Source organism: Morchella sextelata (assembly GCF_020137385.1).
Source record: "Morchella sextelata strain SCLS chromosome Unknown scls_4, whole genome shotgun sequence".
Lineage (NCBI taxonomy): Eukaryota > Fungi > Ascomycota > Pezizomycetes > Pezizales > Morchellaceae > Morchella > Morchella sextelata.
The window spans coordinates 415,991-431,284 of NW_025408619.1; the positions used below are offsets into that span (position 1 = coordinate 415,991).

General features: G+C 45.6%; 2 protein-coding genes across 2 annotated transcripts; one reads left to right on the plus strand and one right to left on the minus strand.

Moving 5' to 3' along the window:
* Window positions 1-1,532: 1,532 nt before the first annotated feature.
* H6S33_010034 (uncharacterized protein) lies at window positions 1,533-2,922 on the minus strand (the record flags this gene model as incomplete). The annotated part of the gene is made up of 4 exons (XM_044841375.1): window positions 1,533-1,718; window positions 1,770-2,684; window positions 2,744-2,773; window positions 2,854-2,922. 4 exons carry the CDS (start codon window positions 2,920-2,922, stop codon window positions 1,533-1,535), a joined length of 1,200 nt encoding a protein of 399 aa, XP_044697177.1.
* Window positions 2,923-5,263: 2,341 nt separating this feature from the next.
* On the plus strand, window positions 5,264-6,446 carry H6S33_010035 (uncharacterized protein; the record flags this gene model as incomplete). Its single annotated transcript, XM_044841376.1, has 3 exons — window positions 5,264-5,725; window positions 6,027-6,244; window positions 6,377-6,446. 3 exons carry the CDS (start codon window positions 5,264-5,266, stop codon window positions 6,444-6,446), a joined length of 750 nt encoding a protein of 249 aa, XP_044697178.1.
* Between the last annotated feature and the right edge of the window lie 8,848 nt (window positions 6,447-15,294).

The window sequence follows — 15,294 nt, forward strand, 5'->3', positions numbered from 1 at the left end:
TCGGATCTCGGTGCCAATTCTTGTCGCGATGGCGGAGTAAAAAAGCACTCGTAATTGTAGAGAATTCTGCCAGGCGCGCGCAGTATGAGATTCGTATGCTAGTGATTCGTATTCTAGAGATTCGTATGCTAGAGACGGTTTTCAATGACGACTCCATTTGGCAGCCTTGAGCTGGCTTTCATAGCCGGAGCTAAAGATATGCATTCGCTGCAGAACTAAAACCTGAGGGCTTTAGAGGAATATTAGTAAAGTTTTGAGAACAAGGGGCATATATGGGAGTGTTGATCACGGTGATGAATCATATGCCTGGGGGCTGGGGTAGAGAAACTAGGGCTAGGTAAGAAGGTGCTGGAGGCTCACACAAGTGCTCGTGTTCGCAAAGGTTTTTGGTCTTCATACAGTTAAATCCAGAACATCGCAAACTGAGGGTCCAATGGCTCAGGACCTGATATGATACCGTATAATGTATGATAGGACATCTATGCAAATAATTCTTCATAATTTAAGCCACGCGGATTAGTTTCTTGACCAGACGGTTGCAAAGTAACAAAATATATACCATTACCGTACGGTATATACATGTATATCATGCACGTATTACAATTCAGCCCTATACTCGGGATATACCATCAGTGCATATAAATCAGTCTCACTCAAAAAGTGCATGTCTCGGGGAACTTAGGCTCGGTAATCTTCACTGTGTTAAAGCAATAGATTACTTACTCTAGAGTATTCTAGAGTACCTATGTATGTACAGGTTACATACAATTGCAGTTTCTGAAACCGTAGATTAAGCGTGCATTAGCAAATACTCTACCGAGGTGTATTCAGCTTGCGTTCGTTCAAGACATCCGAGCCCACGCGAGCTCAATGCACCACGCCTGAAAATACTTCCTTAGGAACCTGCAACAGCAACGACAACTCAATTGACAACGGCTCGATGAGGTCTGTGGACTCGAAAATAAAATAAAATAATAACAAATAAAAGTAGCCACAATCTCAGCTGAGAGCTGCTGTGCAGTGCAGTTCTTTGAAGCCAACCGGCCGCAGATAATCCCGTGTCGAGTGTAATGCCCCAAAGTCTTTGACCTTCCTCACATCGGTCATAGCGTCATCTCCCCTTTTTCTTATTTTTAGGTGTAAGCTACTTACATGTACCCTATGCATTTTTCGGCTTTTCTTACTTCGACGGTTGGGATTTCTGACTAGGGCGGCCCGTTGAAGGATAGCCCATTACCAGCTCTCTGGTTGTTCCTGCATAGAGTACACGAGTGACAATATGATATATCAAGTTTGTTCTATACCTGTATTTGGATCTCCCATGCATATTTACATAAAATCTTCAGGCAGGAAAGCAAGGGAAAATGAAAACAAAACGAAAAACTGAAAAAAGAAATAGGAAATTTCAATCCACAACCCTGTCATTGATATCATCCACGGAACCAAAAGAAACGGAAAAAGAAGGGAAAAAACACCGGAGGAATATGATTTTATGATATGATTGTAATAAAATAAATTCCAAAACAAATTGATCAATCCTGTCTTTTGAATAACTCCGCGGGATTAGATGCTTCATCTTCAGAGAGAATAGCTTCCTTATTGTCGAATACAGTTTCAACCTCTGTCTTCTCGAGCGGAATATAATCGTTTGTAGTATTAGATTCGGGCTTTGAGTAAAGCCATGTAGCCAGAAGGACAACGCCGGAACCAATCATAAACTGTTAAAAGTTGGTTAGCCCCAAATATAAGCAGCAGAAAAGGAAACTTACATTAATGGTAACCTCAAAATCGAAGAAATAAACGCTCGCCAAACAGCTAATCAAGATGCTAATGCTAGTTGCAAAGTTCTTGGCAATATTATCCGCAAAATTCACACAAAGTGCCACAACAATTCCCCCTGCAGCTTGGAACGCAATTGCGGTCCATACAACGCCATTATATCCGTCAAAAAAACCTCTGCGCATGATTTCCGATCCATCTACGAACGCAACTCCAATAAAAAAGGCGGGGAATAGCGAATAAAACGAAAGCTGAATGTTCCGGACCCAGAGAGTTGCGCTTGAACCTTTGAGAACTTTCTCAAAGTATACACCAGCTAAACCAGAGATCGTGCATGCAATTGCGACAGCTAATAACCCAACTGCTCGGTTCATTTGTAGTTCCGCAGAATTATCACTGTGGGTACCATCATCAGTTGTTGAACGGCGCTGGTGGCTACCATCAGTGCTTTCCGAGGGCTGTGATTGTGTTGAAGAACCAGGAGAGGGCAGCTGGACAATTCCAACACCTATTGTCAACAGTACTAAAGATACCCATTTCCTCAAAGAAAGACTCCTATGTAGCATTGTAACGCTAAACAGAGCAGTGGTCAGAATTTTAAGCTGGTAGGTGACTTGGAAAGTCGCAGCATCCAGATTAGACACGGCAATATATTGAAGAGTGTTCTGAAGTGTGTAAAGACATGCTGGAATGGCCAGCTTCCAGTTATCTGGGCGAAAGACCTCGGTGTAAAGTTGTCTCACAGACTGAGACATCGTAGTTGTTGGGCCGTCTATTTTACGGCGGTCCCGAAGTGCAACCCAGACACAGATAACAAGCTTGATAACTTCATTGAGGAATACTGCTGTTGAGGTAAAGTATCGATGTTGAGATGTCATGGGCATGACGCGGGAGTAGTGCATTATCTACAATCACGTGTGAGTAGGTGAGATCCATGGCAGAGCATAGACGTAGGTGGCTTTACAAGTATCAATGCTGAGTTTTGAAATGTTAACTATATTATAGTTATCGAAGTTAGCTTGCCATTAACTACATGTATCGGCCTGCATTTACTGAAAGAAGGGGGCGTTGTACTGTAACAAGTGATAAGTGCTTCATTGGCACGCCCATAAAGGAGGGAACTTCGGGGGTTTCGGCCACCATGATGGCGGCTTGGCTATTCGTAGGGAGATATGGGAGAGGCGATTGACTGATATATATCGATCCTATCAATATGGTGGTGGTAGTGGTGATAGTGGTGTTGAATAGGTGGTGGCAGTGATCGAGGGACGAGTGAAAGCAAGGGACAACAACGGGCTGTAAATGTTGCCCGGCGATAATAGATGATGCTAGCTTTGTCAGACCCAAGATCAGGACGGTATAGTTTCTTCAGTGAATTCGCGGCAGTCCCTAGATCTAGGTATCGTTGTGTTCAGGGGGCGGCGACAACAGTGCTAATGTTCCGTTCTGGAGCCTACATGTACTCTACAGCGATGGGCATGGCTTGGCAAGTACCAATACATACGCTAATACGCTAGCCACACTCACTAGAGTGGATGTGGCTTTTTTTTCGACATCGGCAAGAAAAGTCACCATAAGCCCGTCCAGAAAAGGTACGGGATTCTCGAACACCCACATACCCGGTATATATCACAGTTCACCGTGAATATTCATTTATTTACATGGGCACCCCTTTGGGATATCATCCCTACTGGCAAGACGGAGGCTCCCCCGATGAGACCAGAGCTTGATCTCCTTGGAGAGAATATGACGCTATGGATATGCCCGGGACCCATAAAACAGGGCAGTGATAGTAAAGTTCTCGAGGTTCTATAGAACGCATTATCTATTAGGATAGCGTTTTAATACCTCTAGAAAGGGCTTTATTGGCTGTAATTTTTTTCATTACTATAATTGTAAGAGGTTAGCCGTAAACATTGGACAATTTGTACGTCAGGCAGCAAGTGCTTTATAGTACTGGGGTCATCTCAGCTCCCAAATCTTACTTTGAAAGGGACGCCTCTCCTCCTTCTCTTTCTTCTATTCCTCCTTCGTTACAATTCAAAATTCAAACACCCCCTTTCCAAGACCTTTTAATTTGTGCTCTTCCCACTCTGCCTCTGTCGCCTAGTCGCGCTTTTTTATTGTCTCCAAGCTCTTCCCCACACCACTATCTACCAGATCTAAAAGCACAGCCTTCGGGCGCCTGAGACTCTAACAGGTTCGCTTCCGAATTTTCGCTGATAATCCTCGTTTCGCATCACAAGGTCGTTATTACTTTGGACTCCTCAGAAGGACTCACTCACAACGTTCATCTGCGTTATCTAGCGCCTGATTGTTAGCACTTTACCGCTCGCTCGTGCGTCCATAATATACTTAGGTCACCTTTCGGCACCTACCACAGAATCTTTCCTACCCGTGAGAGGGACCCATAATGATGTGTAAGTACATCACTTTAGTGGCTGTACACGCCCCATAATTTACGGACCAAATATATATGCCCTTCCCCTCCCCATCTTCCCCTCCATCTAAATGTCATTTTGAACCCATCACATATCGATGATACTTTTTGAAATATTCGTTCTTTCCCGTCCAGCTTTACGTTCCTCTTCATCCCTCTCAAATATCCGCTCCTTCAGCCTTTAAATTTAGTTCACCAAGAACCGGAGTTCTTATTAAATCAGTCGAAGTGTTGGACCCAAAGCTAACCACTACCGGCACCGTGCCATATTGGCGCCGTTGCTGGAATACTTTAACAGGGGCTTTAAGGCGTAAAACAAACACAATTGCTCGTCGACGTACTAAGAGCATTCCGACAGAAGTTATGAACGGGCACACAAACGGAGAAACAGCGCCTCTCCTACCGCAATCCAATGGCCATAGAAGTTACAGCGGCCACAGCAGCAACAGCTTCGTTCATAGAAGTAAAATCTCTGTGCAAAATATCAGCAAAAGCTTTTACCATAAATCGAAGCTCGTCCTCTTAAGTAATTACGTTAACATATTGCTTATTTTTGTGCCATTGGGTGTATTATCTGGATTCTTGGGCTGGAATCCAACTGCTACATTTATACTAAACTTTTTGGCCATCATTCCACTTGCGTCTTTGCTTAGTTTTGCTACCGAGGAGCTGGCCTTGGTTGTGGGCGAAACTCTTGGGGGTTTATTAAATGCTACATTTGGAAATGCTGTCGAGTTGATTGTAAGTATTCTGGGAGAACTTGACGCAGTATATGAAGACAATTTTAACTAACATTATTCTTCCTTTGTAAAGGTCAGCGTGGTCGCTTTGACCAAGGGAGAGATTAGGATCGTGCAAGCCAGCATGCTGGGAAGTATTCTATCTAACATTCTTCTGGTATGTTTGGATTAGACATGGAGTTTCATCATCCTCATCCAGAAAGCTCGATTGACAATTTTCTGTTTTAAGGTTCTTGGAATGTGTTTCCTATTTGGTGGAATGAAGTATAGGGAACAAACCTTCAACACTACGGTCGCTTCTACCATGTCCTCCCTCATGGCCGTCGCCACTGCTTCATTAATCATTCCTGCAGCGCTCTACTCAACCGTGGATGTCTCGAAAGAGGAGGGATTTTCTCTTGTCCTTAATCTCTCCCGAGGTACTTCGGTCGTTTTACTCATCCTCTATGTACTTTATCTGGTTTTTCAACTACATACACACTCCGACTTCTTCGACGCGGAACTTCAGTCCGAGGACCAGGAAAATACCTCCCAACAAGATAGCAACGAACAAGATACCCCTATCCTTACAGTTATCGAGTCTGGCGTTGTCTTAGTTGCTGTTACACTCGCGGTTGCTGTCTGTGCTGAATACTTGGTTGGCTCGATTGACAGTGTTGTTGGGAGCTCTGGAATTAGCAAAACATTCATCGGATTGATTTTGATACCAATCGTGGGAAATGCAGCTGAGCACGTTACAGCTGTGGTGGTGGCGATGAAAAACAAGGTTTGTATTTGCCTTTTACACAATCTGCACACTCCAGTCACTGTTCATAGTAGTCCCAGCCTGTTCAAAAAAGAACGTGGATGGGTTCTTTGGCACAGTTTCCTTTTCTTTTTATGCGCTCATGCAGCTCATGCAACTCATCCTTGCAAGATGTACCCCACTCATTCAGCCCCGACAACCTCATCACATTTCTGCCTAGTCCTTTGAGTAGAGCTCTAGCACCAGAATCTATTGTCGTCACTCATCCTCAGCGTATAAGCACATGTCGCTTGTAAGAAGTACACTGACACTATGGTTTTAGATGGACCTTGCAATTGGAGTTGCGATAGGAAGTAGCATGCAGATTGCACTTCTTGTTACACCAGCCCTTGTTATTCTCGGATGGATTATTGGGCAGCCAATGAGCCTTTACTTTCAGACTTTCGAAACAGTGGTTTTCTTTATGAGCGTCCTTATTACAAATTATCTGATACAAGATGGGAAGAGCAATTATCTCGAGGGGGCTATGCTACTGGGAATGTGAGTACAACTATGTTGAAGCCTACCATTGTCGGCTTTTTGTTTGGTGCTATAGTTCTTGGCATCGTGCCGCGATAAGATTGGATAAATGATGGTTACATTTGATTCAGGGCTGACTGTTTTAACTTATAGATACACCATAATTGGGATAAGTTTTTATGTGTACCCAGATTCAGCTGGAAATTCGGGTCCACCCTATTAAGTTACAAATACACCGCCTCAACTCTTTATTTTCTAAACAACGCACACATATCATAATCACCAATAGACCGCCAAACAAGGAAAAGAAAAACGCAAAAGATCAGTGCTGAAAGACTCAGGGCCCCCTCGACGCTCATGTCAACAACACACTTGATGTTACACGATTAAGATACTTGCATTTATTTTCTCAGTGGATAGCAACATAACAACAGTATTGCGTCTCATGTCTCCTAGCATTTACTCTTTATCGCCAGAATGCACAGGGCGTGAAATATCTTACTCTTAGTTTGCGCGCCTTTTCTTTGTCTAAATTGTGTCTCATTCCGGGCACCTCTTTTCCTTCTTCGTTTTCATATGTATTGATAGCATGGATTATTCTGAATTGGGTGTTTACGGGGTCTGAGGTGGTCGGTCAGGTCTCTTTATCTTGCTTCTTTGACTTGTAGTTTTTGTTTGTATTTTTTTTTTTGGCCTGGGAAGCAGGGCCTTGTACTATCTACATATGGGACCTTCCTTTCTTATTTCTCTACCTTTTCCAATCACAACTACTCGCGACAGGCATGAAGTACCCGAATATGCAGCTGCAAGTTTTTGGTGTACTTTTGACTTCTACTCCAATGGAAATTGCAGATTAGGACGTGCATTTTCGGGTACTTGTTACCTGCTGCGAGTACGCGACTGGATTTTTCTGGGTTGGTTCCTTTGTTGATGATTGGGTTAGCAGCCGATGCTGGCCGCCGGGTTGGGTCACTACATGTAGTGTCTTGCCCACCATCATGCGCTGTTTCTTTACCGCCCCTTATACACCTTGTTGCCGTCGATGAAACGACCATTGGCTATTTGGCGCGATGGAATCAGGTTCTACTAGTAGGAAGATTGTTGAGTGAGGCTGTCTGGCGATTTGATATTCAACGCCGCGCTGTGACGTCGGTTGGATGGACTTTCGAAGCCTCGCTTGTCGACTTTGTCGGGTACAAACATGTAGGAATCGGGTTAGTAGTTGGTAATACCCTGCTGCTGCTGTGCAGTAATACCACTACCAACTGTACGGTTACGGTGTTACTTTTTCTTAGTCTAATAAATAGTACATGTCTTGCAATCATCTTGTTGTGTCTTGGGAAATTTAGTTGATTACTTATTAACAAATGTCCGTCTAGGCATCAAGTACTTCTTCCCACGAGTACATACTATGAGTACATACTTACTTGGAGGCTGGGGGCTACAAACGCGCGGTTATATCTTGATCGATCACCGGAGCATCAGACGTTCGATAGATGAGAGGCACCTGAGGATTGAAATCACCCCGGGTGAATTCGAAGGCATCATCAGATCCAGGCTGTGTGTCTCGGATTTTTAAAAAGTCTTGGCTGTTTACTCTTTGTCCACTACCCAAATAATTACCGGACCTAGGCATGTTCCACACTTGGTATTGTCAATTAATGAATCCGTTACAGTATGTACATGTATGTACATACATATTGTCCTATTTGTAATTAATGCTGACATCAATTATGGACCAGGCTATTCTCCATTCTTGAGCCACCTGTCGATTCTTGCGCGAAGTCGCGCCGAAGCCTTGCTTAGACACTGCACTATATTTGAGGCATAATGAGGCACGAAGTTTGATACATAGAGCGCCTATTGACGCCGCACCGCATCTTGGATCGGAGTTGAGTGCGATTACCTAGGCCTAGGTAGCTGCCGAGAGAAGTGCAAAAGACCATCAACAGAACAGTATTCGCCGAGTAACCTCAAGATGGCTTGTAGCAGTTTCAGTCGGAATAATGCACTGCCAGATGGACACGAGGTGCATATCATGAGCGCATATCATATGCCACTTCTACTCTATTCCTCCATCATAGCCCCAGCCTTGTCGGTCGAGGTCGGTATTTAGCATAGGATCGGCAAGCATATCGATTGGCCCGATAACAGGTCGCATGGCACCTTTGGAAGTTTGGTACAATAGTTTATTCCACGGTACGGGCCTTAAAACCCCGCCGTACCTTTGGTCCTTGCATCCCGCGCGTGCGAACATCAAGGCTGCGCACGCACTCGGTCAAAGGCTCTACCACGCTTCATTTAGACTCGCCTGGCTTCCGATACGGCATTAAGCGAGGTCCATGTTATGTAGGTACAATACCTATGTAGGTACATCCAGGTCGATCACGGATCTGTGGGGTTACATTTCTTCTTCTTGTCCGACTTTGACCTTTTGCATAGCCTGGTGGAGGCTGGAGGTCAGACGATATCGCTGGGTCACAAAGTTCAATGAGGCATAAGAAAGGGGAAGGAGGAAACAAGGGAATGATATTGTCAGACGGTGCGCCGGATTGCTACTTAGTAAGCCAACAACATCATGGGCCTTGGTCAGAGTAATTCTCCGAGAAGCAGACGCCGCCTTCCGTCTGACCTGTAGCTGTCTATTTTCGACCAAAAAAAGAAGGGACAGCCTACTTACTCTCGACACTGACACTCCAGAATAATCCGGAATATTTGCTTAACGGTCCGACTTCGGTTCAGCCCTGCGTGCACCCTGCGCAGAATACCTATATGAATGTCTTATTAATGTTCCCCACACAGATGACGCAATTTCAACTTAGGCAGGGCGGGCAAAGTGGGCTATGCGGGTCTGTTCAAATGTCCACCGGTCTGAGAAAAAGGTTTCTGAGGGTATGACCACCTCCGCCCCACCCCCGCTCGGCCGGGTTTGGTACCCGTACGTGCGTGCATCGATGTCTCAAATGCGCTCTACATATATGTGCACTTTGTGGTTGTGTAGAGTAGTATCCCATGATAACTGGCCATGGCATCAGTCACGGATCTGGTAGTTCTGTATAATGCCTATCGGCACTTTTGACCCTGGCCTGAGGAAAACACATTCATGCCCAACGGGATCGACGATTGTGAAAAAAATTTCCCGTGGCCGTTGGAAAGCAACGCGGTGATTTATTGCGGGTAGAAGCCTTAAGATCTTCTATAGCCTCCGGTTCCTGCAGTTGCTAATCTACATTAAACCGGTGATCGAAATCCCGAAAGAATTAAAACTACTGTCACCTAATGTATCATGTGCTACTATCATGATCAGTAATATAATATCGTCAGGGGCGAAGCACTAGGAAAAGCAGAGACTTGTGAGTCGGAAAAAGCAACGCGCAACCGATATATGTCGCACTGTGCTGTACCACTACGAGGACGAGGGTGAGATGTCCTGTTGCCGCATCACAATTCACTCTAGTATCGTCAGGCTTTACCCTCACCCTAGTACATGCTTTAGAGGGAAATGCCTGCATACTAGATTCCATGGCTTAAGGTTTCGCAGCATAATCCCGTCGTCACTTATACAGACTGACCCTCTATACCCGAAGTACAAAACTCTACTCAGAGCTCCTGGTGACCCGAACTGATATACCCGCTCTGTGCCTCCCCCGTCACAGTAACGCCGCAGGAACTAGCCCGCAGCCCCCGAGTGAGATACCTATTGATTATGTAACTATGGCGCTAACTAAATGTGTACTCCTTGAGAAATTAAGTGCCATCATGTTGTATCACTCGGTGCTTTGGTATCGTGAATCGCGGCGGATTTCTGTCCGATTGGAGATGTTGATCGTGGTAGATCTTGGTCACCACAGGAAATGAGAAGCCCTCGCCAGAGTCGCAACCAGATGCTCGACTTCTCAAATTTGCTGTGTCACATCCAGGCTGGGAGCAGGATAATGATATCCAATAACGCAAACACGTGCACTTAATTATTTCTACGAGCAGAGATAGTGCTCATCAAATACTCTATTCTTCTGTGATCTGCATAGAGTACCGGTCTCTTCCAACAGAATTTGGCGGTATGTACACACTCTCCACAGCCCGACCAGATCGATATCCGAACCTACTTCTGTTACCATCCAGCCAGTACCTCCGCCCTTTCTCCTCCTCCTTCCTTCTTCTTCTGCAAGGAACAAAAGGCAAATGGAAGAAAGAAAAACCTTATCGACCCGAGTGACTCACCACACCGTAACTAGCTACGGCGATCACAAGACAACCGCCGCGCCGCCCGATGTTGTACATAGACACACACTCCGCCGATCATTGGCGGCCGGATCCGTCCATGTCGCCGACAATCTAAAACTCCGCCCGGAGTCTTATATCGGGACTTCTTGGTGGGGGTGGGGCTGGGGTTTGTGCTGGTTTGGTAGGTGAATAGTTTTGGTTGCAATTGGCTTGTGATGCGTCGTAAATCGATATGATATCTCGCTGTTAATATTGACTGCACATACATATGGGAGGGGCTGTTACGTGGGGGGGGGGCCTAGATGGTAGTATGATTCTATGAGTAGATCTTGCATAGACTCATATGTAGGTTGCGGTGTGCAGAAGTATGCCTGGGAGGGGGGGGGTAAGCACTCTCCAAGAGTGCTCATGGTTTGGAACCCAATCAAAACAGTGAGGCCAAAATTTACCTACCCATCACGAACATGCAACCGGTGATCGTTAGGCTGCAATACGTGCTTTAACCGACTCGCGGCCGGTAAGGCTGCAAGAGCAGGGCTGGGTGAAGCTGCCAGCCCCCGTCCTCAGTTTCGAGAATTTTTCTTGAGTGGAGTGAAAAGAGCTGTGGTTGGGTTGTTAGGTAGAGTTTTGATTGGATGGTGGACGGATATGAGGAGCTCGAGGAATTTGATGAAGAGGAGGAGGAGTAGGAGGAGGAGCAGAAGGAGCAGGAGGAGGAAAGGAAGTTGGTCCGGTGAAGGAAAAAAAAGCGGTTGTATTGGATTGACAAGCATTAATTACCCTGGGGTCATGCGAATAAACGGCCGTCTAAAGGTAAGGGGATTGATAATTTTAGTCAGATACTGTTCTTTTACCATGATTGGCGCTTTCAAAAGGAGTGGTTGGGTACGTATGTTAGAGCATCGAGATCTCTTATTAATCAAACACGCTGACCCGTATCGATGTTTTGTTTATGCTCCTCAAAAGATGTATTAGTAGTAGCTAGAGTTATAGTCGATCGATAATACTTAGGAGCATAAGGTAGTGTGTAGTACGGTACATTTGAAAAGTTGATTTGCTGGTTCGATTTGGATCTGGTTTAATGCTCGCAATCATTATAACGATTCAAACTGTGTATGAAAGAAGTTAATACCAAACTTATCTCGGGAAATATATATATAACACCGGCCAGCTAGTTAATTAGTAGTCCTTCAATGAATGGAGTATGGGATCCAGACCGAATTAAAGCATACCCTTCTACCAAATCTCCCTAACTCTCGTCTCGTGAGGTTTCCCCCAATTATCACCTATCCCATACAAACCAACTACAGCACCCTCGGACCTCCAAATTCAATAAAGTCCTAAGCCTACATAGCACCGAGACACTAACCAAAGGTTCGTTCACTTACTATACTTTGATTCGCGCACGGAATATCACTCGGTTGCCCCTCCCCCCGCCCCGCTTTCTGTTTTGTGCTCGTCTGGTGATTCGTCACGACGACCTAGTTGATCAATTGATTGCTAGTAGTTCTAACAATTGCTTGCTAAGTTATGCATTATCTCTTGCGTAGCTGTGAGAAGCATTTCGATAGAAGTATCATAGATGATGATTCTATTATATAAGAGGTTTGGAGGGAGCCTCTACTAGCTTTCCCTTAGCGTTATGATAATACCACGTCTTCGCCACGGCACCCTTAATCTCTATTGTACAGCTGTGCATATAGCTATAACTACATGTACTAACGACTCCCTACACTTACCAGCAATAACTGGAAGCGTCTTGTCATATAACTATCTCGTCCATTTTGGATCCTCGCACAAATCTCCGCCAGAACCAGTGCAACATATGAGGTCTATAGCCATCATACTAACGCTCGCTCTACATCTGTCCTAAATAGCTTGAACTGTCTCAGATACCAACCCACCACCGTAAACACCAAAGATCCCTTGATACGCCCCTCCCTGACCTGTCATGGGCAATCCAAGAGCGGGGATACTTCTGTCAGTTTTGGTTACTGAATGGGGGGCTTTAGGCTTTCCGTTCATCCCATGGGAGGTAGTTTATCCCACCCCCCACTTTCCTGGCTCTTCTCTGATCATAGAGCGCGGTATAGAGTTAAACGACCTTTTCCACGCCGAGTTCCAAAAGCAGGAATTGGCCTTTTTCCGCTTCAGGAACCATCAGGTAATGGCTATCCACCACGTTTCCGAATTGTGGCGGTTGCGAAACCCACCCGACTCCTCGACGTCTTGTACCTCGGAGGGAGCGAGGGAGGCCGTAGCTGTCAATGGCTAGAGCGAGTCACCACAGAAGGCGGGTGCCGTGGGGCAGCTACTCTGGATATCCAGAAAACCTAGTATGATCCTGCCGGATGGTAAATAGTTAAGCCGCGTTCTGTTCGAGCAAATGATGGTTTATCTAGGCCATTTACCGCAGGGTCCGGCGGCTGGAGTGGCACTCGTCCATACATGGTGCATGCGGTGCATATCTGCTTGACCCCCGGGTATTCAATATTTTACTCGGTCTTGTGGCGACTATATATTGTTTGTCCCAGACACTATCTTTAGCTCCGGGTTGACTTCCATAGGCTAGGATCTTGAGATACCTGTCGCCTGGTAGTGGAACAAGCGCGGCCAGTCTAATCATGAGGGCTTTCGAGTGATAATTTATGATTTCAAGATTTTCACCTCGAGTCATCCGTACTCAGTAGCAGAGCAAGAATTAAAGTTTCTTTGCGTATTTTTTTAATCTGCCGAATAGGGGCCGGGGACGTCGATGTCACCCGATGGTGGCTGCCGTCCGGCAGCGGTGATCAGACGTAGACGCAAACCGATTATTCCGACCCATGCGCAACAACAGTAGGTACCGGGACGCCCGCGCCGCATGGAGGATTCATTGGATCGCTAAACTGAGTCGAGGTTACATATGTGCATTGTGCGCATTGTGCGGGTAGATCTTCCCAGCGAAGGCTCGGCTGCTGGTCTCGTCTGACCTCAGCCGGACTCGTGGTTGTGCGGGGATCAACACAGCCCGGGTGTGGAACTGTAGCCTGTGTGCGTATGTACACACCGAAGGGAATGTGACCTGATAGTTACTGGACGGACCGACACCTCATCTGGTCAAGCAGTCGAGAGATTGCACTATGGATCTGCCGGTACGCAGGTCCGACAAAACCCCCACATAGTCGGGACCCGGGAACGATCCTATTTTCTTCACCGCAGCTCCACGCGCGAATCGGCTTCAACGGGTGTATTCGCGGTTTACCAGTACCATACCCCTCCGACCAACATCTTGCAGGAGGATTCGGTATTGGGACTAGTTACGTGTGGGGGTGGATAAATCTGCACATCTAGAATGCCGGATGTCATCTCGTTAGCTTCCAGGGTTCTTCGGCCGCATCTGTCTGGTCTTCTGGTTAACATCAGATGTCGGTGTTGGGTGTGCATCATGGGCTATCACTCGTGAATTTTTCGTTGCGGGTGCTGCAGCTCTGGAGATTGTGTGGGGTCTGTTAAATACTGGGAGTCAGAAGACAAAAAAAAAATATATCATACCATCAGCGAGTCGCAATGGGTGTGGAAGAGCGTCAGGAATTAAGATTTGTTCTGTCTGCGGGCGAGGATCGTCGTAGTCCTGGGAGTGATTAGCCCTTTTTGTGGTTTGGGGGTTTGGTTCTTGCTCTCGTACCTGTGGTGACTGGAAGGATATGGCTGATACGATAGCATTTAATTAACAGTATGATACACCACATATTTCCTACCCCATACAGAGCGCATAAGAAGCATCTCTAGTTTCATTCATGACGATGTTTTCGCCATTTATAAGCTGTCGAAGCAACTAAAAGCTCTAGATTTCCCAACAACTTGGTCGGATCCATTTTTCTTCTAACTGGCTATTCAGAAACAGAGAGCTTAAGTTTTTCGCACCGCAAAAACACGGAAAAAGACGAAATCAATCTATTTGCTATGGCATACATCAAAAATAAATCAAAACACAAACTATCACTCGTAACTATCCCACATAAAAGCTATTGTAGCGCCTTGGTTTCACCTCCCCCCGAGGAGTACGTATATGGCGTGACAAAAAATCACCAAACACCGGCTTATGAATTTCTATGCAATAGTGTATGTATACAAAAAATTCAAAAGGGTATTTTGACACATGGTAAACTGGCGATTCGACTTTTTTCACGTGTAAATTATTAATTGCTTCAGTATCTGTTGTGCTGCTTTCCCAGGATCCTATGGCGCTACGTTTACATTCAAGTGATGACACGTAGAGACACAAGTGTCTTGAAGAGTCACAACGCGCGGATGGTGGGGTGGAGATATTCGAGTACACGCTAGGTAGCTGGCTGGCTGGCTAGTTGGGGAGGCTGCATATTGACGGACTGACTGACCTAGCCCCGCTTTCGTTAATTCTTCCTTCTTTTCTGTCTTCCTTGCTTTGCTTCTCATCGTTCTTTTCTCATCATACGGGAAGGCGTAGATAAGGAGCATCATATTAATTCGACTGTGCCAAAGCTCAGTTAAAGAATAGCTAGCTACCGGATCAGAGGGGACGATTATTATTGATTGCAGAAGCATGGAAGCTGTCGGCAGGCAAGAGAGAGCGCGGGCCCTCCGTAAGAATAGGGTGACAGCACGTGTTGTATACAGGATATATGTATAGATCTACATAGTATGTATGTACGATACATGTATATATTAATACATGTAGTTTAACCATCCATCCACTAGCCAGGCTGCTATCCTTCCTCCGTTTAGCTATCTAGCTGTCGGATATGGGAATAATCAGTCTACACAGTCAACAATCACTCATGATCACGTCTTTGCACTTTGGGTATATATTTGGCGTGGAAAGTGGC